The 27,124-nt window shown below is 45.5% G+C and overlaps 1 protein-coding gene across 2 annotated transcripts in view; it reads right to left on the bottom strand.

The window, feature by feature from the left end:
- Positions 1-27,124, bottom strand: part of PDE8A (phosphodiesterase 8A) — a 195,453-nt gene that overhangs the window by 4,057 nt on the left and 164,272 nt on the right. For both annotated transcript variants that reach the window (XM_074966413.1, XM_074966412.1), the window contains 7 exons: positions 25,881-25,951; positions 24,672-24,836; positions 20,171-20,219; positions 19,778-19,913; positions 13,991-14,189; positions 9,821-10,038; positions 8,696-8,828 (listed from right to left, as the gene is read on the bottom strand). In XM_074966413.1, coding sequence (XP_074822514.1) covers positions 8,696-8,828; positions 9,821-10,038; positions 13,991-14,189; positions 19,778-19,913; positions 20,171-20,219; positions 24,672-24,836; positions 25,881-25,951 — 971 coding nt within the window. The remainder of the gene's footprint in view (positions 1-8,695; positions 8,829-9,820; positions 10,039-13,990; positions 14,190-19,777; positions 19,914-20,170; positions 20,220-24,671; positions 24,837-25,880; positions 25,952-27,124) is intronic.

Genomic DNA, 27,124 nt, shown 5'->3' with positions numbered 1-27,124 from the left:
CATTGCAGGATTAAGATGATAATTGAAAAAACTCCCACAAAAACACACAGAGTTACATGTTAGCAGTGGAGCAACCAACTGTTTAGGAAAAGGCAGGGATTAGATGCATGCCCGTTCAGTGCTAGCAGGTCTCATTATCATGAGTACAAACTACGGTGACAGCAGTACTGAGCCCAGGGGCCAGCTCCCACTTCCCATCCCATGCACCTGGTTTTCCATGTTCCACCTCCCTCCAGTCAGCCCTCCAGTCCCTGGCTTGCTTGGCTAATAATGCAAATTATCTGCTTTTTGATTTCATCGCTATCAGATAAATTAATTAAGAAACGCTGCTTTTGATTAGCTTTTTCCTACCCTGCAGTTACGGCGAGAGTGGCTAAGGGACAGTTGCTTGGAATATGTGCACAGCCTGCACTATGTATGTTTCTGTCCTGTGGGACAGTTCACACAATTGACAGCTGCAAGACTGGTTCGGCCTTTTATGAGCTGGGGCTGAAGCTACCTTTACTGTGGAGCTCTGATTAAAATTGTTTCTAGGAGTAGGGTATCAAGGCTGAGATGCCTAAAAATCCACCTAAAAGAGCACAGCATAGCTTGAGCTGTTGCCTGGTGGTAAGTCTACACTGCAAAAAAAAAAAAATACTCGCAGCAGTGAATCTCAGAGCCCAGGTCAACTGACTTGGGCTGGCACTGCTGGGCTAAAAATAGCAGTGTAGACCTTCAGGCTTTGTCTGGAGCCCAAACGTCTACATTGCAATGTTTAGCCCTGTAACGCTAGTCCATGTCAGTTAACTCAGGTTCTGAGACTCACCCTTGTGGGTCTTTTTTATTTTTTGCCGTGTAGACGTACCCTTGGTTAGCTGCGGATAATGGATTAAAATGTCGTGCCATCAATAATAATAATAATATTTAGCTATCACTTCCCATGCATAAATCTCCAAGTGCTTCACAAAGGAAGGGACGTCACAGTATTTGCCATTGATAGCTGGGGAAATTAAGGCTCAGAAAGATGAAGTGACTTGCCCAAGGTGACACAGCAGGTCAGTAGCAGAACTGGGAATAGAACCCAGTTATCATAGGTCCTAGGCCAGAGTCAGATTCACTTGTCCACCATATCTCCCAAGAAACAAGCTTTTGTTCTGTTTCCCTAATTTTGTACCTTGCCCTCATTTGATCTCCATTGATCTTTAAACACAAAGTGTGGCTGCTGCATATGGAGTAGTCACTTCAGCTGTTCCTTCACTGATCTAACTCTACTTTGGGCCCACTCCAACCCCTGCTGAAGTGAGTGGAAAAACTGCCATTGACTTCAGCTGGAGTTGGATGAGGCCCTTTGTGAGGAATGCAAATGTGAAGCATGGTAGCACATCTTCCTTCACATCCCTCTTTAATTCTCTCCTTTGCTGAGATGCCTACAAAATACTTGACAATGGCTAGGCTGCTAGTGTGCTAAGACGATAGCCTATCATGTTAACCAACATTGTTTCCTTCTACTTCTCTGTCTATCTGCATCCATCTGTTATATCTTACCTTATATTTTGATTGTAAGCTCTCTGGAGCAGGGACCATCTTTTTTTCTATGTTTGCACAGTGCCTAGCACAATGGGGTTCTGGTCCACTCCTGGGGCTTCTAGCATTATGGTAATCGTGACAATTAAACACTAATAATTCAGCCAGCTCCTACATCTATTTGTACAAGAGGTACCAACTAGGCAGAATTCCACACTCCATTGCACAAAAGTAAACACCATGTTGAGGTCAGCCAGGGTGAAATCTGAATTTCCCACTGTTCTGATCTTTTACTAGTGCACATTGTTAATTACAGGGAAGAAAGTTCTTCCTGCAGGGCCACACTGATAAACCACAACAAAACCAAATTAGACACTGGTGCTTTTAAAAAAATGTTAACTGCTGAAAATGATTAGAGATCATTCAGTAAATGACAGCAGAGATCAATAGGTACATCTCCAGGAGCTGAGAAAGGATTTTTGCTTCTATGATCTGGAACCTGTCCAAACCAAAGCTATGGTTCTACTCAGAGGATGCGGCTGTCTTGGGAATAGATTCTGCTAACAGAGCTCAGTTCCAGCGTCCTGCTGAGAGAACAGAGGTGTCTCTGCAGGCCAGATCTAGGCTTCCTGTCACAAGCTTAAGTGACATCATAAAGGGAAATAGGAGGATAAAGGATGCTGGAGCTGAGATGGATTTTGTCAGTTTATGACACAAAAGAAGACAGGGAGCAAACCTAACAAGTTCTCATCATGGCCCACTGAACAAACACGTACCGAAAGGACTACAAAAGGGGAACTGTCCCATATGGAACAAACAGTTGGCAGCTCGCCAACAAACATTCCCTTGAGTCACAGCTGTGATCCAAAGCCAAGCTCAGAGAATCACGCTGCCATTGCTACCAAATACAGGACCAAACTCAAGGGAAGATCTGCTGGAGTGTAGTGTCATGCCAATAACAAGCCCTGCAAATGAGTGGTTTTACCCACTCAAACATCACAAACGTTTTTACAGGAGTCTGCAGGATGGAGAAATGCACAGCTCGAATGAGGGAAACACTTTGATTTGATTATTTAAGTAAAACAGCTGATTAAGCCCTATTTTTCTCCAGAAAATGTGCATGCAGGTCAAACTGCTAGGAATGAGACCAGACCCTTTGGCATAGGTTTTGCCCCTGAAATCAATGGGGCTGCACAGGATGTAAGCCAGGGCAGCATTTAGACTTGGTTTGACTTCAGTCTAACCTGTATGTGTGTAGGGCTTGTCACTGCTGCCATTTGATCTCACAGAGGTGTGTGATATTGTAAGCCCCTTCCCCCCACCCAGACAACTTTCTTCCCGGCTCAGACTGTGACTGTCGCTGCAGAAGCGGTGAGTGAAGTGGAGCCCTAGCTCTGCCCTCCTTGCTGCTGGGCAAGGCTCACAGGAAGGAGTAAGCTGCTCCACGCAGAGGTGTGAAGTACTTTACTCCTCAGAGCAAAGGAGCAGCAGCCTGGGACGAATTGTTACTGTCGAGTCCGGTCGTACTCTGCTCTGCTCCCGGGACTGTGCAGCTGTGCGCTATACTTCCCTTTCTCAGAGCAGCTTGAAAGCCTCAGACTAGCCCTTAACCTCATTACATTTCTGTTGCATTCGTGGATGCTAAGCTAATATAACACCTGGACGTTGTGTAGCCTAACAGATAAAGGGCCTGGCTCATATTTCACAGGTGTTTATTTAACACCCACTTGGGGGTTGTGTTATTATTTTAAAAATTCTTTATCTTTTTATTTGTAGTGTCAAAAGGATCCTATGTTCCAAGCACTACTTATAATTACCTTTATTATCCAAAAATACTCCGCAATTACCCAAAACATGTTAATAACCCCTTTATTGGAGGAACAAAATAATATTCAGTATCTAGTCTGTGCTGTACAACAATTTGCAGAAGTGTGTTTTGCAGCTTGATGCTTCTTTTATCAAAAGTTTTGACTGTTTTGACTTCTGGAACTCTGCCAGAGGTTCTGGGTCTATTACAGGAGTGGGCGGGCGAGTCTCTCTGGCCTGCAATGTGCAAGAACTAAGACTAGATGATCACGATGGTCCCTTCTGGCCATAAAGTCTATGAAAGTTATTTTTTCATGTTCATTAAATTCCTGGAATTGAATAGATTGGGTTTTAGCCTAAAAATTCGCTATCGGTTTTACTGGCCATATATGTCTATTAAAGTATCTATCAGCATTTTCCAAATAAAACAATTAAAGAGAGTTTGATTATTTCTTACCACAGTTCCTAAGTAAAATATAAGTTCTGATAAAAAAACATTGTGCAAAACATAAATTACTAAATAAATTACAAAAATGGAAGAGAGACCGTTTGATAGTTTAAAGATATAATTTTAGCCTGGGCTGGTACTGCTGCCCATTATTAAGATTGTCTGACACTATCTATTATAAGACCCCATGTTTTCAGTTGCTTGTAACTTTGCCAAACTTTAATCGTTTGGTCTGAAATATTTCCTAGCTGGTGTATAGTTCAGGCTGAAATGTTTTGGAAAATTCCAGCCATTTCTAAAAACAAGGTAAAGGAAAAAAATGTTGGTTTTGCCAGTATTCAAAAATTCTGGCAACCTTTTCTTTGAGAAGCTCTAGTGCCCCCATGCTTTGGAGCAGGGATTTGAAATTTGGCAAGAGGTGGCCTTTGAGTCAAGGATATGCCTTTGCCATCCCTGTGAAGATCCGCCCAAATTTGGCCAAGTTGTAAGCATTTTAAAAAAATCACAGTTCACACAAGCTCAGTAGAGACTTGCTAGAGCTTCACAGCTTAATTCCTCACAGACTCCGTCTACACTGATCTTGCTCCAGCCTAGGGCTGAGCAGGTCTTTCCTTGTAATTGAAGTTCCTGGCTGCTCTGGGCCATGCCAAGTCCAAGTCCAGAGCTGACAGCAGGGAGCCTGCCTCTCCCCTGCTATCAATGACACCCCCACTCTTCACCCCTGCTGGGCTGTGCAGAGGAGAAAGCTGCATGATTTAAATGCAGAGTGGACAAGAGCCAGATCTGGGATGGGGTAGGCAGGTTATGCTTGGACAAGATCCAGGGTGTTTATGCTTGGGACTGCAGGTTGAGGGAGAGGGAAACTGGGACGGGGAGTTTATGGGGGAGACTGGGACCTGCTGAACAAGGCGATTGGACTGGGAGCTACGGTAGGGCAGAGGAGATTGGAACTGGTCGGGCAAGGAAACTGGGACTGAGAACCAGTGACGGAGTGAAAAGAAGTGAGCAGCGAGGGAAGATAAATCTTATGAGGAGACAGGATGCGGGGTGAGGGAAGAATTGAGACTGGCTGGGCAAAGAGGCTAGGACCAGGAGCCAGGTGGTGGAAGAACACTAATTGGATGAAAAAATCCCACCAGTATGTGATTATGTAAATAAAGACCATATCACAGCGTAAAAGGGTCACATGTGTGAATTCAGGTTGTACATGTCATGGCATTCTGGTAGTTCTTAACTTTTGAATGCTTGACTTTGCAACCTTAATAATGTTCTTCTAATGCAGTTTGTGTGTGTGATATATCTATAGAAGCAGCCATATTACAAAATATTTAGTTACTGAAATGATCAAACTAAATACACAAAATTATGTGAACTTGGCCCCCTTGAGATACATCTGTGAGCTAGTTTTGTTTTTTTCTTGGGTCTGGTAGCAGGAGACAGGCATCTTGATACACCATGGCTCATGGACAGTCAACTTGTTAAGTACATAAGGCCTGATCCAATGCCCACTGATATCACTAGGTGTCTTTCTATGACTTCAGTAGGAAATGGATCAAGCCCACCATTGATCGGAGTAAGCTAGCTGGGAATAATGCCGATTTACCAACATTTCTCCTGCTTTATTCAGGACAGCAGTATCCTACAGAGACTTTGGCTTCACACTAAAAATTCACCCAGTTCCATTTGCATCATTAGGATGCCAAGAGCAGAGCTAACTCCCACACGACAAAGCTTGCTCTCTTCACCCCTTGCTCCAAATACCTTGAGAGAGAGCATGACTGTACAGGCAGCATAGGGTGAATACCAGACCTGTGTCTCCCCTAATCTCTTATGCCACAGAAGCACTGCGCCCACTGTTCAGCACAGAGTTCACAGCTACGGCTTTATAAAAACTGCTCTGACTACATCAGGAAAACATGTTTAAAACCATTTCAGCTACTGTAATGGGGCTTTGCCAGCTGTGCTGTTGGGGTATAAACTTTGATATAAGAGCTTTTGAAACTCTTCTCTTTGCAAAAACCATTCCAACAAAATTGCTCTCCGCACACCCTGGCAACAGAACGACTAGCTGCAGCTGTTATTCAGACTGGTTTGTTTGTTTTTGTTTTTTAAAGAATGATTTCCTAACAGGCAATTTTGTAGAGTCCACAGGATTCCAGTTGGCTACTGATTGTGCCTATATGATACTCAATGCCACAATCGTATCTTCTGCCCACTTCCTTTAAAAAAAAAAATCTTTAAAAGACTCACCCCTGCTGCCAGACTGACAGCACTGAAAACGGCTGTCTTTTATCTACAGAGCACGTGCCACGTGGTCAGCTCAGCATACACATCCCCACACTGCTCCACAATGGGCCCACATCCTGACCCTGAGCTTCCAACTCTAAGAATGTAATTCAGTCTCTGTTCCCACTCAGTCCTTGGCAGGGCCAGATTTACACCTTGGGCGCCCCTAGGTGCAGGGGCTCAGAGCCCCAGCCCGCCGCCTGCGGCAGCTCGGAGCAGCAGGGTTACCTTGCTCCCCACAGCAACTTGGAGCTCTGGGGATCCCTGCTGCCCACAGCGTCTCAGAGCTCCTAACCGCTGCGGGCAGTGGTGGCACCCCGACACTTTTAACTTTCAGGTGCTCCGCTGGTCACAGACCCCCCACTGCCCAGCACCCTCACACAGCCCCACTACAACTTCCCAGTGCCCCACACAGACCCCCCACTGCCCAGCACCCTCACACAGCCCCACTACAACTTCCCAGTGCCCCACACAGACCCCCCACTGCCCAGCACCCTCACACAGCCCCACTACAACTTCCCAGTGCCCCACACAGACCCCCCACTGCCCAGCACCCCGCACCCCCTCACTGCCTGGAGCCCCCCCCCGCCAAGCTCCCCCCGGAGACCCACTCTCCCAAGTCATGCCCCCGGGCTGCACTCATTGGCCCCACTCTGTCCGCCGGGCTGAGTGAGGAGCACTTCAGCAGGGCTACATGGGGCTGTCTCCCCCTCAGCAGGCCCCACCCACTGCTGGGACCCGGGAGCAGCAAAATTTGAAATTTTAGGTGCCCCTAGAATGCTGGCGCCCCATGGCACATGCCCACTGTGCCTAATGGGAAATCCGGCCCTGGTCCTTGGCCCCTTTGCAGAAAAGGCCAACAGTGATACCAGTCACTGCCAACTGTGATGATGGGACACTTGCCATCTTTCCAGAAGGGACACTTGCCATCTCCTCTGGGTGCTGGAGGGAGACCCACACTATATCTCATAAAGCAGGGGCTCCTGGGGCATAGGCATAGTTTTACTTCTATTTTGAGCGGGGCAAGGGCTGTCGGGGCTCGAGCCACCTCCACACAGCAAGGTCCAGGGAAGCAGTGCCACCTACACCCCCTGACTCACTCAAGAGGCCACCCAGCCTGTCTGGGCTACGGGGGGACACAACCAAAAAATATAACTCAAAGCGGGGACTCAGTTCAAAAAGTTTGAAAATGGCTCAGGGTGCAGGGAGGGGGTAGCTAGGGGCTGTGTACAGGCAGGGGGGCTCCCAGTGTAGCTCCCACCTTCAGCAGGCAGGTGGGGGTGCTGGGGGTCCCGGCTTCAGTCCCCTGCTGCTCCTAGCTTGGGGAAGGGAGGTTTGCCGGCTTCAGCCCCATGTCACTCCTGGCTTTGGGGGCTTGGGGATGGGGGTCCGCCTTCAGCCCCACACCGCTCCCGGTTGGGGAAGGGGGAGGTGCCGGCTTCAGCCCCGCGCCGCTCTCGGCCTCAGAGCACCGGATTTCAGCTGCAGGGCTCCGCGGACCCCCTGAAAGGGCTTGCGGACCCCCAGGGGGCCACAGACCCCTGGTTGAGAACCGCTGTCATAAAGGTTACTACGCAATCATCAAATGTTAGTAGCCGAAAGGTGTTTGGATTACCACCCATTTCACTTTTTCTGGAATCATCCCATTTTTAACAAGAAAATCTGTTTCCCATAAGCACTCTGATGCTTTAATGGGTCCCAAACACACTGCTGGCTCTGAGAAAACATCACCATATTGCAGTGTAAGTGATGTCCAAATTAGTCCCATTAACCTGCAAAAATGTGCTGACTGGTCTAGACTTTTGTGCATTCAGACCAGTGACTTAGAGGTGAAAGACTCTCTCTGTATTTCCAGTGGGCCAATCACCATACTGTCTAGGTCAGGGGTGGGCAAACTTTTTGGCCCGAGGGCCACATCGGGGTTGCAAATATGTATGTAGGGCTGGGTAGGGAAAGCTGTGCCTCTCCAAACAGCCTGGCCCCCGCCCCCTATCTGCCCCCTGACTGCCCCCCTCAGAACGCCCGACCCATCCAACCCCCCTGCTCCTTGTCCCCTGATTGCCCCCTCCCGGGACCCCCCGCCCCAACCACTCCCTCGGGACCTCACCCCCTATCCAACCCCCCCTGCTCCCTGTCCCCTGACTGCCCCGACCCCTATCCACACCCTTGCCCCCTGACAGGCCTCCTGGGACTCCCATGCCTATCCAACCCCCCTGCTCCCATCCCCTGACCAACCCCACCCCCCCGAACCTTTGCCCCATCCAACCACCCCGTCCCCTGACTGCCCCTGGGACCCCCTGCCCCTTATCCAACCCCCCACACCCTGCTCTCTTACCATGCCACTCAGAGCAGCAGGAGCTCGCAGCCCCGCTGGAGCCAGCCACGCTGCCGCACTGCCTGGCAGAAGCAGTGGGCCAGAGTGCCGGTGGCATTGTGCGGTGAGGGGAGGCTGCGGGGGAGGGGGGCAGGGGTTAGCCTCCCCGGCCGGGAGCTCAAGGGCCAGGCAGGACGGTCCTGCGGGCTGGATGTGGCCCGCTGGCCGTAGTTTGCCCACCTCTGGTCTAGGTACATCCCATTACCAGTAGCTCGAGTGTCTCAATCCCCTTTTGTCTGCCTGTTAATTAAAGGAGAATTTGTCGTTTTGCTTACCCCATTTTCTTCTAGTGCTGCCAAGGGTTTATTAATGCTGTTGACAAATTTGTTGACATGCTCAAAGTGCTTTGTCATTTCTGTTGCTAGGACCATGTCAATAATGGCTTGACGTAGGGTTCGATATTCATTCCTGTTTAAAGAAGGAAACAATTAGACATGAGGGCTCATTCACTAAGGGCTGCTTGCTTAAACTAACCGAATCCCTCTGAAAAAAATACTATAGAGCGCCAGTATACCAGAGACGGGTAGGGGAAGGGAGAGACAGAGAGAAGGGGCTGGTAAGCTGAATCTGTGCTATACAAATGCATTCCTTTTGTACAGTGGTGCGCAGTGAATTATACCAGAGGGGCACAGTTTTGTCTCTCTAAGAGCTGCACATGCTGGATGGGAGAGGAGAAGCCAACTCCTCAGTAGTGCTGCCAGGAGACACTATGTCTGCACATGCCTCCCATGGTGTTCTGGCAGCACACTCAGCAGAGGGTCTTGCTCCAGCCAAGCTTCCCCCATCACTTTCTTGCTAACACAGCTGGATGAGTAGGAAGAGTGGAGCCATGGCCATGCTCCCACCCCAAAATGCAGCAGCCTCTCCCTTTAGCCATCGGCCAGCCATATTACACCTGCCAACTAGTCTGGTGTGCTGAGGGGAAGGGGCTCCCCTTTCCACCCAGTTACGAGCACAGGTCAGCCATTGCTTGGCCCTAGATGTAGAATGACATAAAATGGGTTTTTAAAAGGGGCACTGACACCAATTTACAAGCAACCAGATTCGCCCTTATTTTAAGGCTATAAAAACAACGAAAGTGTTCATATTGAGAGTGACATTGTAAGCTCCTTGTTCTGTGTTTGGGCAGTGCCTAGGACAGTGAGGTCTTGGCCCATGCCTAGGGCTCCTAGGTTCTGTGGCAATACAAATCATCATCAACAACATTATCATTTAGATTTTGGCATTCTCTGCGGTATGAGAGAGATCGGTATTGTTTCATGAGCAAACCGACCAAGGGGCTAACTCCACCCTCCAGAAGCTGTGATTTTCCTCTGGCATTTTTTTATGTTGCCGTAAGATATGTAGAATAAGAATATTGTGGTTAATGGACTGATAAATGTCCCATATTTTCAACTCACCTCTCCATGTTTTTAAAGATATTGCATTTATCATCCCGTGTGGTGAGCTGGAAAGCCAACGCGGCATGATGGCTCTCTAGCACCGCGGTGTCATTGTACAGGATTGCTAGTTCACTCCCCGCATTGCACAGGAAGGAGTTTGTTCTTCCTGGGTGATCTACGTCATGGACAGTGGCAGCAATGAGAGCAGCAACCTCATCAATTGGATCCAGAGTTTGCTGAAAAGAGAAGCCGGGGACATTTAGGTTTCCTGGAAGAATCACTAGAAATCCTGCACTGGTCCTTAAAGGTTAAACTGAACTGCTTAGAGACAAAAGGCAGGATTCTGCAGATTGCTTAGGGTTAGATGTTCTAAAGAGCCATGGAAAGTTCATTGTATGCTTCATGGAACTTTGCATGACATTTTTGGACATTTTGTGCCCTCCAGATCTTACTTTATTCACAATTTGGACAAAATGCATCAAACTTGGAAAACTGAGATTCCATGTTCTGCCATGGCAGAAACCACCTTCACTAAAAAATGAGTATTCTGACCTGGAAAAAGGTCTGTTGCTGCTCAAAAATAGTTTGGTTTTGATAAAAAACAGGCCCATTTTTGGCAAATAAATACATAAATAAATAATCATGTACTATAGGCCCATTTTTGCTGAGTTCAGAATCAGTTATGGCAGATGGGTTCTGCAGGATGAGTGAAGATGTACTTTCCTGTCTAAGAGAAGTCTCAGTCCCATGGCCGGGCCAGCAGCCTGACTAAGTGGCAGGCTACGCAGTGCAATAGTTATCTCTGTTACATTTTGACTACTGGAGATAATTACTTTCTCAATGATGCTTTGAGCCCATTCCCATGGCCCAGGTGCAAGACATTCCTTATTTTCTGGTGGAGCCTCAATCTTCTCACTGACTCTGGGGCTGAATTTTCTGGAGTTAATATGTTCTGATCTTTTTCCTGCCGTAAGGCTGGGGGGTTTGGGCCTCTTTACATCTGCAAGCTTCTTGGGATGCACCATCCACTGTGCTTTATGTCTAAAATTGTGCAGCTTTTGTTTCAGCCTTAGAAGGTCTTTAGTAGCAGAGAGCAGGAAATCTGCATCTTCTCAGCACTGCCCTCTTTCATATGGTACAGCAGTCACTTTGACCCATTTTGGGCATTTATGGTAAGTGTGAATATCTACAATTCACTCAGTTCTCTTACTTCAATGGAAGTTCAGCCTGAATAGAGACTTCAGGATTTGGTCCTAAAAATTAGCCATCAAAGCAATGCCTTGAATTATCCACCAATATACAACAGTCCTCCATAGAAAAGCCACAATTTCCCAAAGAAATATGCACTCCATTAAATGTGGTTCTATTGACAGCTACACAAGCATGTGTTAAATTGGGGCTTGTCTATATGGCCCTGGTGTGCAGACTACAAGAGTGAGAGCTGCAGTGTGCAATAAAGTTTTGTGCTGTAAACTGCCCTGCACTGACACAGCTAGTGTGAATGAAAAGAGACCTAGTTTGTTAACATAGTCCTGTTCAAACAGGACTATGTTAGCATGAACTAGGTGCTAGCAGGGTCTACATGGGGTAGTTACGGCGCAACACTCTAGTGTGAGCTGCAACTTACACTGTAGGGCTGTATAGACAAGCCCTCAGTTGTAGCAGGTCCACTTCATTGCTAGCGTTAACGGGTCCTTCTACGACACACACCAATTGTAGAGGTTAATTAGTACTTGCATCAGCAACCTATGGAAACCAACAACCAACCACACTGGGGCCATCAGGAACAGCTTATAAACTCCAGCTTTATTTGGATTATCAAAATTTCAGATCAACAAACCAGCACCTGCTTGCAATACTTCTTTCATGATACCTGGACATACAGCGAGAAGAAGAACAGTGTAGCCAGGGCTGACACAGTCCAGGTGGAAATCCAGGATGCTTTCTTTATCTATGTACTGTCCCTTATAGACACTATGGGGCAACAGCAATGTGTCCCAGGCTTATTCCCTTTGTTTGATGAGATCGCTATGCTCTGTCCAGTTTTGGATGAATTTACAGTCCATCATACATTGATGTCACATTGCTAATCTTAGTTCTGTCATGCTAAACCCTACTGCACACCAATGAAAACACAGTTCTACAAACACTGTTTCATCATTTTGGGGCCCAGATATGACTTTTCTTAATGCTCAATCAAGAATCTGGCCCAGAAATACTGCAGTAAAGTGACAACCCTTATTCACACTTGACTTGGCATATAGTCCCAATGATCTCAATAGGTCTATTCAAGGAGTAAGATATTACTCAGTGTGAGTACGGGTGTCAGAATCCGGCATTCTTCTACTAGGTTAAGCTTGAATTGGAGTTAACAAAACTGGGCAGGCTGTAACTGCTCAGATACATGCAGTATCTCCTTTGCTTTTGTTTATTACAATTTTTCTTTTCCTGTGCATCCTGCAGATGAATAAAAAACTTTTTCAAAAAGGGAAGGGCAGTCACACTTCTTTGTCATTGGAATGATTCCAGATCACATCTGTTTGTCACAGATATTCACGGGAAGGCAACCAAACCTTTGGCAACTTGAGGATTGAAAACTTGCAGTGAAATTCTCTCTCCTCCTTGGCGTATATTGCCTGAGAGTTGGCCTCTGGAGAGCAGGTTAATGAGCTGCAGCTCCAGGTTATAATACATGCACCAGTTTTAATGAGAGGTTAGAAACTTGTTTACAATTACAAATGATGTCCCTTTGAGCAAGGTTCCACCACTAGCAATAGGCTCAGGGAGACCAATTCAGGACAGGAAGTTTGGTCCAAAGCTGTGGCAGAGAAGCACCCAATGCCACAGGGCATGTGTGTGTAAGTGTGGCTTTGGTTTACCTTTGCACTCCCCAGATCCCAGGCCAGCTGTATGCCAGTCTGTTCCCCCAGTATATTTTAGAGCAGTTCTAAAATATTGCACTAGCAGCCAATGGTCCTGTAAAGGATTCTCTCACCGCAGGAGCACCTCTACTGGCTGGACATGGCACAGTGGCTGTCTCCCTGTAAGGTGCACCCTGCTGATAGTTGCTCTGTCGTTGTGGTGGCCTCTCTTCCCGCAATTTGGCCCTCCAGCCAGGTTACACTTTAGTCCACCCTTCTGGTGTAACAAAGAGTCCAACCCAGCTGCAGTCCAGTGACCTTGCAGCAGGTCTTCCGCCTGTCTCTGGGCTTCACAGTCCTTACACCCATTACTTCAGGGGGTTTCACCTCATCTTATTCAGTGGCTAGTAGGGGAATCCAGGCCCACCCTCTACTCTGGGTTCCAGCCCAGGGATCCTGTAACTGGAAGTCAAGGTCTTCTCCCTCAGACTTCTTGCTGCCTCCTTGTACTGCTGCCTACCTCTTCTGTTCCCCCAGAGAGTGACTGCAGACTCTCTCTCCACAGCCCCTTTCTGCTGCAAACATCCTGGCTTCATAGTCACCAGCTCCTGCCCAGCTGATCTTCACGTTCATTTAAGCCTGGATTTCCCTCCACATGCAGCCAGGCTCGTCTAAGGCCCACACAAACCCTGTCAGACATACCCCATCACAGGCCCCAATGGACCAATATGGTCACAGGGCATAAAGAAACCCCAGACATGTTTCCTTTTTTGCTGCCACACCACTTATGTTCGCAATAGCAAAGGGCCAGGTTTGGCGTTGGAGCTGCTATGCTTTCTCCATGACACCTGGGTATCCCCTAGATGGGGGTGATCCTCCTGGGAAAGGACAGACAGGGAACAAGGCTGCTTTGTTCTGATGGTGTGGTGCAAAGCAGCCTTAAATGGGCTTTTATTTTAAAGACCTGTTGGAGAGTGTATTCCCAATGAGAAAATGTTGCTCACCCATTTAACTTTCACACTGCTGGGGTGACTGTAACGGATGGTTTTCTTTTAAAAGAAGGCTCTCTCTACCTCCTTCCAAGTACAGCGCAGCTCTGTGGTGCTGGAAACTACTACCAGACATAATTTCTTATCTAATATATTACAGGTCAGCTCCTCAGCTGGTGTAAATCAGCATAGCTTCCTTGACTTCACAAGTGCTATGCTGATTTACATCAGCTGAAGACCTGGCCCTGTATATCAGTTATTAGGATTGATTTCTGCTAATGTTCCCACCACTCATGTATTTTCCACCTCTACTGTATTTCTTATAACACTACACTTACCTTTACCCTTTCTTTGGATAAGAAATAGGCAGTGGCATGCAGGACATCTGCAGAATGAGTAGAATTATGATAGGAGTTGGAGGAATGGTAGTTGGCTTCAATAACTTGTAACCACGACCTCAGAGTTGATTCTGAACAGTTTAGGAATTCACAGATTCCAAAGCGAGCAAACATTTTGAGACCAAGATAAACCAAAGGCCTGGAGAGAAAAACAAACAGAAAGTTTTAAAACAAATGAGTTAGATAGAAGGAAAACTAGACAGAGCAAATGAGACTAGCAGAGAAAGCATTTTTAAACTGTTGATATGTCAGATTAAGTATAAAAGTTCAACTGTTCATAAAAATATACTCAAGATTTGTAGAAAGCTTCCGCCTAACCACAATGTTTGGGACTGATACTTCTGGAAGTTCCTGAGAATTATTAAAATACTGAACAGGTTCTATCCTCCTGGTAAATCCATTTGCAATTTTTGTTTCAGGGAGTCTTCTGCCTCTCACAGGGCTCTGTACCCTCCCCCCCCCGCCAGCCTACCCTCAAGATTCCATGGCTCATCAACCTTCCTGCAGTAGAGAGAGACTAGAGGTGACGCAGTGCTTGCTGCTCAGGGAGAAGAGGCACTACTCACGCCCCTCCAGTCTATATTCACATTGTTCTTCAGATATCCCACCGTTGCTGTATCAGGGTTACAGCTCCACCAGAGGGAGTGCTAGAGCACACCAGTCAGTGGTACCTGGCTTCTATTAGAGCTCCCACTCTTGCTAATGTTGGGGGAGCGGCAGCAGTGGTAGTGCAAAGGTGGGACATTTGGAAGGGAAAAAAAACCATGTCGAGATTAAAACTAACACCGCAGTGCAGACAAGGTCAGAGTGTCAGCACGTTTTCTCCAGCACTCCTTGCTCATTCCAGCTCAGGAAGCAACAGCTGGAATGCAGGAATCAAGCCCCACATTGTACTAGAGAACAAAAATCACAGGGCAATTAAAGCAGCCTGGAATAACTTCTAATCCCAAAGCAGAGAGCAAGCAGTATTTTCGATCCAAGAGAGAGGAAATATTGGTATAGAGGTGTATAGCCTGTTCAGGAAGGCCAGACAGAGAATGAAGGGAGGAGGTGTTGCATTATACATCAAGAATATATATACAGGGCTGTCCCTACCCATATGCAAAGTATGCAGCTGCGTGCTGCTCCAGCCCCTGCTCCGCCTCTTCCCCATGGCCCCCACCCTGCTCCACCCCCACCCCGCCTCTTCCCACCCCTGCTCCGCCCCAGCCCTGCCCCCACACCCCTGAGGACTGCAGCAGGGTCGGGCTGCACTCACCGGCTGTGGGAAGTGCAGCGACCCGGACCTGGCCCCAGCCCCCTCTGCACCACCGGTGAGTGCTGGGAGGCGGTTTACCCTTGCCCCCCAGTCTCAAGGGACCCTGCACTCATGGGGCAGCGGGAAGTGGAGCGACCCGGCCGCAACCCACTCCACTCCATCAGCTCATGCTGGGGGGCGGTTTCCCCCTGCCCCCAAAGCCTGCTCCTGCCCCCCGCAGAGGCTGGGGGCTGCGTAGGGCACCAAAATGGCTAGGGATGGCCCTGAATATATACACATGTTCTGAGATCCAAAAAAAGGTGAGAGGCAAACCAGCTGAAATTCTCTAGATAAAGATAAAAAGGGAAACAAAATAGGGGTGATATCATGGGTAGGGTCTATTACAGACTACCAAATCAAGAAGAGGAGGTGGATGAAGCCTTTCTAGAACAAAAAGAAAGAGCCAAAACACAAGACCTGATAGTAATGGGGGCCATTATCTACGCAGATATCTGTTGGAAAAATAATATGGCAAAACACGAAATTTCCAATACGTTCTTGGAATGTATCAGGGACAAATTTTTGTTTTCAGAAAATGGAGGAAGTAACCAGGGGGGTAGACTTTTGAGACTTGATTCTAACCAACAGAGAGGAATTGGTTCCGAATTTCAAGGTGGAAGGCACTTTGGGTAAAAGTGACCATGAAACGATAGATTTCATGATTCTAAACAAAGGAAGGAATCAGAGAATCAGAATACAAACAATAGCAGACTTCAAAAAACAGACTTCAATAAACTCAGAGAACTGGCAGGTAAGGTCCTCTGGGAAGAAAATCTAAGCGATAAAGTAGTTCAGGAGAACTGGCAATTTCCCAAGGACATAATATTAAAGGCAGAACTGCACACTATCATGATCTGAAAGAAAGACAGGAAGAACAGTAAGAGGCCAATATGGCTCTATCAGGCGCTCTTTAATGACCTGAAAATCAAAAAGGAATCCTACAAAAAGGGGAAACATGGACGAATTGCTAAGGAGGCATATAAAAGAATAGCACAAGCATGTAGGGACAAAATCAGAAAGGCTAAGCCACCAAATGGAAAGGGACATAAAAGGCAATAAGAAGAGGTTCTTTAAATACATTAGGAGCAGGAGGAAGATGAAGAAAAGTGCAGGTCCACTGCTTAGCAGGGAAGGAGAGCTAATAACTGATGACATCAAGAAGGCTGAGGTGTTTAATGCCTATTTTGCTTTAGTGTTCACTAAAAAGGTTAATGATGACCAGATACTGAACAGAATTAACATTAACAAGGGGAAGGAACACAAACCAAAATAGAGAAAGAACAAATTAAAGACTATTTAGATAAATTAGATGTATTCCAGTTGGCAGAGCCTTATGAAATTCATCCTAAGATACCTAAGGAACAAGCTGAAGCAATCTTGGAACTATTAGCAACTATATTCAAAAACTTATGGAGGAATGGTGAAGTCCCAGAGGACTGGAGAAGGGCAAACATTGTACCTGCAGCATTAAAAAGGGGAACAAAGAGGACCTGGAGAATTATAGACCTGTCAGCCTAACTTCAATACCCAGAGAAATACTGGAAACACTCATCTGTGACAGGTTTCAGAGTAGCAGCCGTGTTAGTCTGTATCCGCAAAAAGAAAAGGAGGACTTGTGGCACCTTAGAGACTAACAAGTTTATTTGAGCATAAGCTTTCGTGAGCTACAGCTCACTTCCTGTAGCTCACGAAAGCTTATGCTCAAATAAATTGTTAGTCTCTAAGGTGCCACAAGTCCTCCTTTTCTTTTTACTCATTTGTGAGTACCTAGATCAGTGGTTCTCAACCTATTTACCATTGTGGGCTGCATATGCAGCTCTCTGTGTGTTATGTGGGCCGCATCCACACAATATATATACTACCTGCACATCTACAAAAAATCAACATTTAGTATTTGTCATATGACAGTAATATGATTCAAATCGATATAGCACCTTTCATTTCAGCACTGGCAAATGTCTACCACAAGCATTTTAAATGAGCAAAATAAGTCAAAACATTACCTGTTAAAATGAATTAGTTTATTGTGAGGGTGGCACGGTATATTGCCACCCTCACTTCTGCGCTGCTGTTGGGCTGAGTGCCTGGAGAGCACAGCTTCCGAACCCGCCTGCCAAGAGGGGGTACCCCCCCAGCCAGGGACTGCCTCTGCGCACCCACTCCCCACCATGCATCCAGCTCCCCATGAACCCAGGGACTGTTCCCCACCCCCCCGCCCCAGCCAGGGAATTCCCCCAATCACGCAACCCCGCTGGGACTGTCCCCCCGGCATCCAGACCGGCCCCAACACTGTGCTGGCACTCGTGCCTTTCCTGCAGAAATAGGGTGCTCTGACCAGGGCAGAATGGCTCCCTCAGGGACCGTCCCCTCCAGCATCCAGTCCGCCACCCAGGAACTGCTCCCCATGCACCCAGCATCCCCCCCAAGGACTGCCCCCCAGCACTCAATGCCCCCATCCAGGGAGTGTGCCCCAGCTTCTAACCCCCTATCCAAATCCCTTGCATTTGCTGTGATGCTGGGAGCATCTTTCCCAGACCTGAAGAAGAGCTCTGTATGGCTCGAAAGCTTGTCTCTCTCACCAACGGTAGGCATGTTTGAAAGTTTTGGTCTACTTAAATACTATCACCATAACATGCTAGAACATCTGGCCTTTAAATCAAACTATCCTCACATGTGTGGAAGCTAGGAGAGTTATTACTATGTAGCATTAGTAGGCAGAGAGCTCACTATGCTTCTGTATCAGGGAACTGTCACTCTTACAGCACTGAGTTTAGATTTAATGAGCTTTTTGTCTTGGCACCACTTCCATATGACTACTTGGACTTGAAAAAGAGCACTAATAACTTATTCACAGCTGTGATTCACAGAACGCTCACTTGAATTTTCTTAACAAATGGTTAGCTTTTATTTAAACGTAGAAAGGATATGAAAGAACATGTGAGCGATCTAAATTATAATTCTTTTAATTAGAGAAAGCTGCAACAATCTATCACCTTTTGCCTTTTCCCAGTAGAAACACAGAAACTACCTAAAAAGAAAAGAAGTACTTGCGGCACCTTAGACTAATACATTTGTTAGTCTCTAAGGTGACACAAGTACTCCTTTTCTTTTTGCGGATACAGACTAACACGGCTGCTACTCTGAAACCAGAAACTACCTAGTTAGCCTATACATATTGACGGTGATATAATTAACTCTTCATTAACTGCAAAGTTCACATTTAACACATTAATTCACATGGACTGACTACCATTTGTTTAAAAGTATTTGTATCTGTAACCTTTTTACTTATGGAAACACGAGGCAAAGGAAAAGGCATAACATTTTGGACATAAGTTTCTCCATTTGCAATAAAATATAAAGTTACAATGTCATTTTAAGGAATAATAAAACATCAGATTTTTTCCAAATGCATATGTTTGTTTTTTGGTGTTTTTTTTTTTGGGGGGGGGGGTATTGTTGTGATGTGTTTTGGAGGATTTTTTTGTGTGTGGCTTATGCAGAAAAGAGCTCAAATAAACCTGGGTAAAGATCAAGGACTTCAACCTGAAAGTAAGATAATCAGTACTTTGCAGGATCTAGCCCCTAAATTATAATCTTTTGGAATCTCAAATGATATCAGAAGAAACATACAACAGATGTAATAGATTCCCAAAAGTATATTTCACCTTTAGGCCAAGACAAAGCATAGAAAATTTCAGCCCCACAGGGAAATTTTAACAGGTATCAACGAGTAAAAACAGGGATTTATAATGAAGTTATAGGGTTAATTATTGCATTTGCTGCTACTGAAGTATATTAGAATCTGTTATAACTCTTACAGCTATGCAATGACAGATAAGGAGTCTGTACGTTGCAGTATGAACAAAAGTGTAGTTTGTTGAGTTTATAGAATTGGGGCCCTTCTTCTACTCCCAGTTGAAGTCAACGTTTTTAGAAATAGATAGACTCTGGCTACAAGGAGCAGAAATAAGGTGTGATCTATCAACCCTTTCTGTAAGCTCAGTAAACTGACACTGCACGTAGTTTGTAGTTCAAAATGGATATAATTTGGATCCCCAGACTCCAACAGCCAGATCTGTCAAGATTTTTTCTAGTAATGTGAAAAGAAAGGGAAGGCTTGCAAAATGGCGTTGCCTTTTTTCAATGCCTCATCAAAAGATATATGAGGGCTTCAGATGCAGCCAATATTTCTCTGTAGAAATCTTCAGAAAATAAATTTGTGATAATGCAGAAGGTACTTAAAAGTATGGGAAGCAAGTAAGAAGGCAAGACACATGCGCAAATGAGGAAGTTACACATGTTCTCCTTTTGAAAAAAGGGACCCCAGTTTGAAAAGTAGAGACAGAGAAATTAAAATGCTGAGTATGATGACGAAGCAGCAGCTAATTCTTGGTAGCTTTAACTTACAATTCTTTTGCCTTACTAACCTTTTATGGGTTGCAGCCTCCAGTTCAAAGATATCAAAGTCCCAGTATTCTTCATTTTCCATTGCTTGTGCTATCCGTGGTGGGATGTCATTAAGGGAGATAGGGGAGATCAAACTGCCAGGAACCTGATGAGTTTCTGTTAAGGAATATATTTGGGGAATAAAATTAATTTACTATGATACAACTTTTACTAAACACTGTGGCTTTTCTTCTCTGAAAAACCTTAAACATTCTTAGCAATTCCCCTGCTGCTGTTTGTAATGCAGTAGAAGATTGCGTATAAATAAAAAAATAAAAAGTCCTTGGAACATTTGATCAAAACATTTACTATGTTTCTGAAATCTGTTAGATCACAATTTTTAGCATCCCCAAAACTGCAAAGAGAAAACTTACGTTTTGCTGACAATATGTATTCATTCCCTGATAATCTTCGTAAACCATCCTGTTAAATAAAAATTGATTAATCAAAAAAGTTCTCATGTACTCTCTGTTCCAAATGTAAAGTACTGTGTAAGTTATCTAACATGGCACTAAGTAATAGTGCAACGATTCTACATAAGCTTGACTATGTCCTGTTTCAGCCTTAGAAGCTATCTTATCTGTCTTTGTCTGTCTTTGTTTATATCAAAATGTTTTAGATATGCCTATACAAATACTTCACCACCTTGGTAGATCATAATGGAAGGAAGATAGCAAGATGCAGATCACAAAATTAACTAGGTTCTATCTGAGCAGTAATTTCTTAAGCCCAGTATTGTGATTTCAGACAATATGCCCAAAGCAAGAACTCTGCTTCCATCTTTTTGTGTGTGCTATCTGGACCTTGGGTCTGGATGTGTCCACGCACTTCCTGTAGAGCAAGTGGGTGAGCAGTAGTAGGAAATAGGCAGAGGGTTGGCTCCACCCACCTCTCCTGGCAGTCCAGTACAGTGGCTCTTGTGACTTGCTGCTAATTCAGGCCAGCAACATTTTACGGTGGGCAAGGAGAAAGCAGGAAGGAAATGTGCCTCAGAGATATATACCTGAGTGTCAGTGCCTCCCTTGTTTAATTCTGGGGTGGTACCTAAAGACACAATCTTGCCCTTAGTGGTTAAAATAAACAGAATTATGTATTTGATATTTACCCTTAAACTCATCACTTTAACAATATTGGATCAATTCCTGCTTGCTTCACAGATGCAAGCAGGATTTAGCCCAACATCTTTTAGATGCAGTTAATTAATGTTGGCCCTGTATGTATAAACTAGTTGTTAAAAAAAAAACCCTTTATAAACACACCTTTCTAACTTACTAATAACATTATATGACTAGTGTACAACAGAGGCAAATCTGGATGCCATATCTGACCTGTGTAATGTCTGCACTTATAAGAATTATTACATCTAGTTTCTATTTTAAGGTTTGTAAGTAAATTAGTCTGGAGTTTTGTGACTTATGGGGAAGGCTGTCCTGCTGTTAAAGCAAGTTAAACATTTCTTCAATAGCACTGCTGTGACACAAATATTCAAGACACCAGACTCAGAGTGTCCTCGAGAATAAAGGACTAGATTTTGTTACAGTTGAGATACCAGATCTGATTACAGCTGGCAAATCTATGTTCTGATTTTGAATGCCATTCCCACATTGAGTTTAATAACATTCAAATAATAATAGCCTAAATGACACACAGAGACAGTCTCTTGTACATGAGATCATCATCATATTCCTATTATGCCTCTGGCATTTAGGGCAGTGACGAAGCTCCTCCACTCCTGTCTGTTTCTGGCAAGTCTTTCAATGGTTCCCCAGCTGTGCCCCAGGTTTTTCAGCTCGGCTTCCACAGCTCTTTGCCATGTTGTTTTCCGGCAGCCTCGTTTTCACTTGCCTTCAGGTGTCCATCTTATTGCTACTCTAGTGATGGAATCAGTTTCCACCCGAAGCACATGACCAATCCATCTCCAATGACTCCTGGCAACGATGGTGCTCAGATCCTCTTGGCTGCACTGTGTCAATAGATCTAGGTTTGAGATTGTTCTGGTCCAAAAGATACGGAGGATTTTTCGGAGGCAGGCTGTATGGAATGAAGACAGTTTGGACATGTCAGACTTTCTCATTCCCCAGCATTCTGCACTATAACGTAGTGTTGAAAGTACTCAGCTCTGATAAATCTTGAGGTTGGTTTTGGTGTTGTATTTTGCTGATTTCCAGACTGTATTTAAACTCCTGAAGGCATTCCTGGCTTTATTGATTTTGTTCCGGATGTCCTGGCTTATTCCAACTTCCTGGCTGATGGTGCTGCCCAAGTGAATGTTTCTACATTGGTGAGAACATAATTCTCTATCCGTACTGGTGATAGTGAGGCAATATTAAAGGTCATGATATCTGTCTTATTGCGATTGAAGTTCAGTCCAATTTGCTGGCTGAATGGGTTGAGTCAAGGTGTTTTTTCTTGTATATCATGTTGGGTATGTGATAGAAGAGCGAAGTCCAGGTCTTCAAGGGATGAGAAGAGTGTCCATTTAATGCCTCTTGCCATGTCTTCTGTTGTACACCGCATTACCCAGTCAATGGCAATATTGAAAGGATTGCAGACATGACACACCCCTGACGTACTCCTGTTTTGACTTCAAAACTGAGCTCACTGGGATCAACACTGCATGTAAAGTTGAAATAGAAGCTTTTGATGACAATGATTATACGGAAAGGAATTCCGTATGCCTGCATCCTGTGAATGCTATCAAAAGCCTTCTCAAAGTCTATGAAATGTATGTAGAGTTGCCGTTGCCATTCTAAGCACTGTTCTATTTATGCTTCGTAGAGTGAAGATCTTGTCTGTGCATCCACGCCCTTTCTGAAAACCAGCTTGCTCTTTTCTGAGAACACTATCAACTGCCTATAATATATGCTGGACTACGATCTTACACGAGGGACCGGCAACCTTTGGCATGCGGCCCATCCGGAAAATCCGCTGGCGGGCCGGGATGGTTTGTTTACCTGCAGTGTCCGCAGGTTCGGCCAATCGCAGCTCCCACTGGCTGTGGTTCACCATTCCAAGCCAATGGGGGCTGCGGGAAGTGGCGTGGGATGAGGGATGTGCTGGCTGCCGCTTCCTGCAGCCCCCATTGGCCTGGAGCGGCGAACCATGGCCAGTGGGAGCTGTGATCGGCCGAACCTGCGGACGCTGCAGGTAAACAAACCGGCCCAGCCCGCCAGTGGATTTCCCTGACAGGCTGCGTGCCAAAGGTTGCCAATCCGTCTTACAACCATACTTTGCTTAGCAGAGATAAAAGTGTGATACCACGCTAGTTATTACAATCACTGAGAGTTCCTTTCTTTGGCATCTTCACTATAACCTCATTGGTCCACCCATCTGCCACTTTTTCCCTTTCCCAGACTGATGTAAATAGAGGGACCAGGATAGATGCTGCTAATTTAGGATTTACCTTGAACAATTCTGCATTCAAGTTATCCTTGCCAGGAGCTTTTCTATTTTTTAAGGATCTGATGGCTTGAATAATCTCTTCCTTAGTTGGGGTGTCTGTGTTGATATCAAGATCTTCTTCTGCCTCCTGGATGTTTGCTTCCTCTTTAGGCGACTCCCTGTTCAGCAATTCTTTGAAATGCTCTGTCCAGCACATTTCTTGTTCTTTTTCGGTTATTAGTAGGTGTCCTTGTTTGTTCCTGATGAGAGAGTTTGTTGGTGTCTGCCATTTACCACGGATAAGCCGTGTCATTTTGTAGATGGTTCCTTGTTCACCATGAGCAGCTGCATCCTCTGCTTGTGTTGCCAGATTATCAATATAATGCCGTTTGTACATGAGATGGAATAATTTAATCTTCCATCTTCAACTCCTTTGCTGAACAAATGTTTCTTGTAGATCATTTTCAAAATCAATATATACTATACATTCATCCTCTGAAACATCCCTTCTCTGACTCTCCCTTTGCCTTGTAAAAGTTTTTGTTCTATATCCAGTGAGGATTTTGTATATTATGGTACACTAACTTTCTGTGAATCCTTATGCCATATGATCATGGACTGACGTTGAGGGTTGTGTGGGATCAGAACACACATTTGCAGAGGTTGGTTCAGATGGAATGAAGTGAGCAATGAGTCAGTGATATTTACCAATTCAAAGAGTAGATGCAAAGGCCACTTAAGCTGTAGGCAAACTATACAACTGCCTCAGGGTGGCAGATTTCTGGGAGAAGCAATTTTACATGGGGATTCAGACTGCTCTACAGGGGCACGAAGTGCAGAGAGCACTAACGTGTGGTGCTCTAATGCCCCATATAGATCCTGCTGGTGTGAGCTACACTGATGTAGTCTGTTCAGGTCAGGCAGGCCGCAGGGCAGCTGGGCTCAGAGAGACCTCTGTGCGTGTGCACTGCAGGAGAGCCAGACTTGACGGGGGGGGGAGCAGCCTCCTGTCTCACTGGGCTTGGCAGGGAAGATGTGGGGTTGACTGGGTACCTGCCATCTGGCACCGACAGGGAGTGAGAGTGAACTGGGGGCACCCCTGCCTTCCAACCTCCTGCAGGCAGCCAGTACTCCTCCCCAACTTCCCTCACAACCCCCCCCTCGACCTCTGTAGGCACCCGCACCCACCCTATGCCTCCCCCAGAAGCCTGCCCCCTCCACCTCCTGCACAATCTCCCCTGCCTCCCATGCGTGCATCATATGATGCAGTTTGGGCTCCCAATTTACGCACAGAACTTTAATACGTATACTTGAGTAGTCCATTAAAAAAAAAAAAATCAAGGGACCTGATCCTCCTTTCACTTGTAACAGTGTAAATCAGGAGTGATTCCATTCAAATCAATGGAGTTACACTGTTGTAAACTGAAATAAGTGCAAGGAGAATCCAGGCCCCAGCATTTATGTCAGCAATTGTTTGCCATCATATGTACTCACTGTCATTAATCCTCCAACGAGATCACTCGTATGTGGATCTTCATCTTTTGTCCCAAGTTGTGGAGAGTATAACTCAGTGGTTCTTAGAATCTCCAACACTCGATCTAAAGCTTCTGCGACAGGCATGGGACTGCTTTCTTGTGCAGCATTGATAATATTTATTACCTAGGTTAATATAAGAAACTCTTGAAATTTAGAAGTGATTGAAGAAAAGAGAGATTCTCGGTGACTAATATGAGAAGTCATCGCTACTAAACATAGCAGTATTTAATCCAGATCGTGTAGAACTACTGTGAAATCTGTAGGGGATCAATAGTGAAACACTGAGGTTTTTTTATTGACTTTGGGAGCAGGATCAAGGTTTTAAAGAGACCATTCTTATTAGGCAACTTCCTGTCTTAAGACACTGGCCCAAAGTATCTCCAAACAGACCCAGTACAATCCTCTTCTATCTTTATCAGAAAGTCACTTTATTAAGCAACTGATATTTGTTGGTCTCTTGAGTGGTTTCTTGAGACACATTACAACACAGGCACTGACTCTGTGGGTGCTCCGGGGCTCGAACATCCACAGGAAAAAAATAGTGGGTGCTCAGCGCCAATCAGCCGTTTGGTGGCTGGGGGAGGGCAGAGAGCAGCGAGTGGCAGGCAGGGGAGGGCCTCAGGGGAGGGGTTGGAGTGGAGCGGGAAGAGGCAGAGTGAGAGTGGGGCCTCGGGAGAGGGGGCAGAGTGGGGGCAGGACCTCAGGGCAGAGCATCCCCAGGGAAAAATAAAAGTCAGCCCCTATGCATTACAATGAATATGTATGTAAGGGAAATCCAGTCCCTTCCTTTGCATGGGCAGAGTGCCTCCAGGCAACAGAACCAGTGTGATTGTGCTAAAGTGGGAGCTGAATGTGGAGAGAGAGGCAGAGGGTGCACATCCCTATGTGGCAGGCAGAGGGGACAGGCAGGGGACAGTATGGGCAGGCAAGGGTGGATTGGGAACAGAGCATTTGCCACTTCCTGGATCTTCCCAGTCACTCACTGTGGGAGATGGGAGGAAGGGAAGACATGGTGTAAGGGCCAGCACAAGCTTCTACAGCCATTGCATGTGGCCCAGCTACTCAGGCCAGGTGTTGTGCAGAGGGTTTCTGCCATAGTATTTCAGAAAAAACATCCAAGTAAATTCTGATTGTCTGACTTCATGAACACCAGCAATGGCGGATTACCTTGGTGATGGGTGCTTCAATAGTCATGGAATGTATCCTGGCCATTGAGGAGTGTCGCCTCTGTGAACTGCCTGTGCAGAAAACAAAGCAAAATTAGCACCCTGATTAAAATGACAATGCATGACATCCAGAGTTAGCCAAGAATTCCTCGTTTGCCATGACCTTCAGGACCACCTATAACATCATGCATATGCACACATGTCCTGCTATGCTGATAAGGATGCCCACATAGATGCACGCTGAATCACCAACAAAACAGAACAGAGATAAGTAGCCATAATGGCCTGGCAAGATAGTTGCTGTTTTTATATTTTAAATATTTTATAAAATGTTCAGCCACCAGCGCCATATTACGTTGTTTTTGGGGGGGCGAGGAGGGGCCTGTAATACTACAAGGGTGTAATACATGACAAGACACAATGAGTCAGATCATCAACTAGTGTAAATCAGTGTAGGTTCTTTGAACTTAATGCAGTGATGAGGAGCTATGCCAACTGAGATTCTAGCCTGTAACAACCGATGTTATTAATCAGGGACTGGAAAACATACCTCTTTTGTGTCAATTAGCAATTTTTGGCAGCAAAGGCCAAACTAGGCTACTTTCTGTTTTGTAACCTGTAAGATGTGGCTACTTCTCTGCTACTCTTTGTGCTGAGCACATCTTCAGCATCAGAATCCAGGCTATTTTTGTAGCAATGGTCAAAGTCTGGTGAAAATTAGAAGTAAATCTGTTACTTCAAATTTTCACCAGACTTTGACCGTTGCCTAGAATGTACTGATACACGTTTTAACAGAAGCTTTATAAACACCAGCAAAACCCTGCAGTATGTGAAGGGTGAAATGCCATGATGAAGTGTAACTCCCTGATATATGACACAACACAGTGCAAATAAAGCAAACAAAAACTAAGAAGAAATTTAACTTTGACTTTCATGGGAAGAGTAAGTAGGGAAACTACAACAAACCCCAATACTTGTGGGGGCCCCAGAATCTGCTACCTTTACTAATGATGAAGAGTAACTTACTTTGTGAGTAGCTCTATGAATTCTATGGGATTACTCATGACAGTAAGTGCTACCCAACGTTAGTAAGGGTGGCGGAATCTGGCCTTTCGTTTCTAAAGGTTTCAAAAAAGTAGTGTAAAAAATATTGTTCAGAGGCAAAACACATGGGGTAGTTGCATAAATATGAAATATTCATGGCTTGAGGGTTTTGAAAAGCCATGTGAAAAAATATACAAACAT

The sequence above is a fragment of the Natator depressus genome, chromosome 10 (assembly GCF_965152275.1).
Source record: "Natator depressus isolate rNatDep1 chromosome 10, rNatDep2.hap1, whole genome shotgun sequence".
Taxonomy (NCBI): domain Eukaryota; kingdom Metazoa; phylum Chordata; order Testudines; family Cheloniidae; genus Natator; species Natator depressus.
Note: the sequence above shows the minus strand (reverse complement) of the source record. Positions and strands in the feature narration are given on the sequence as shown.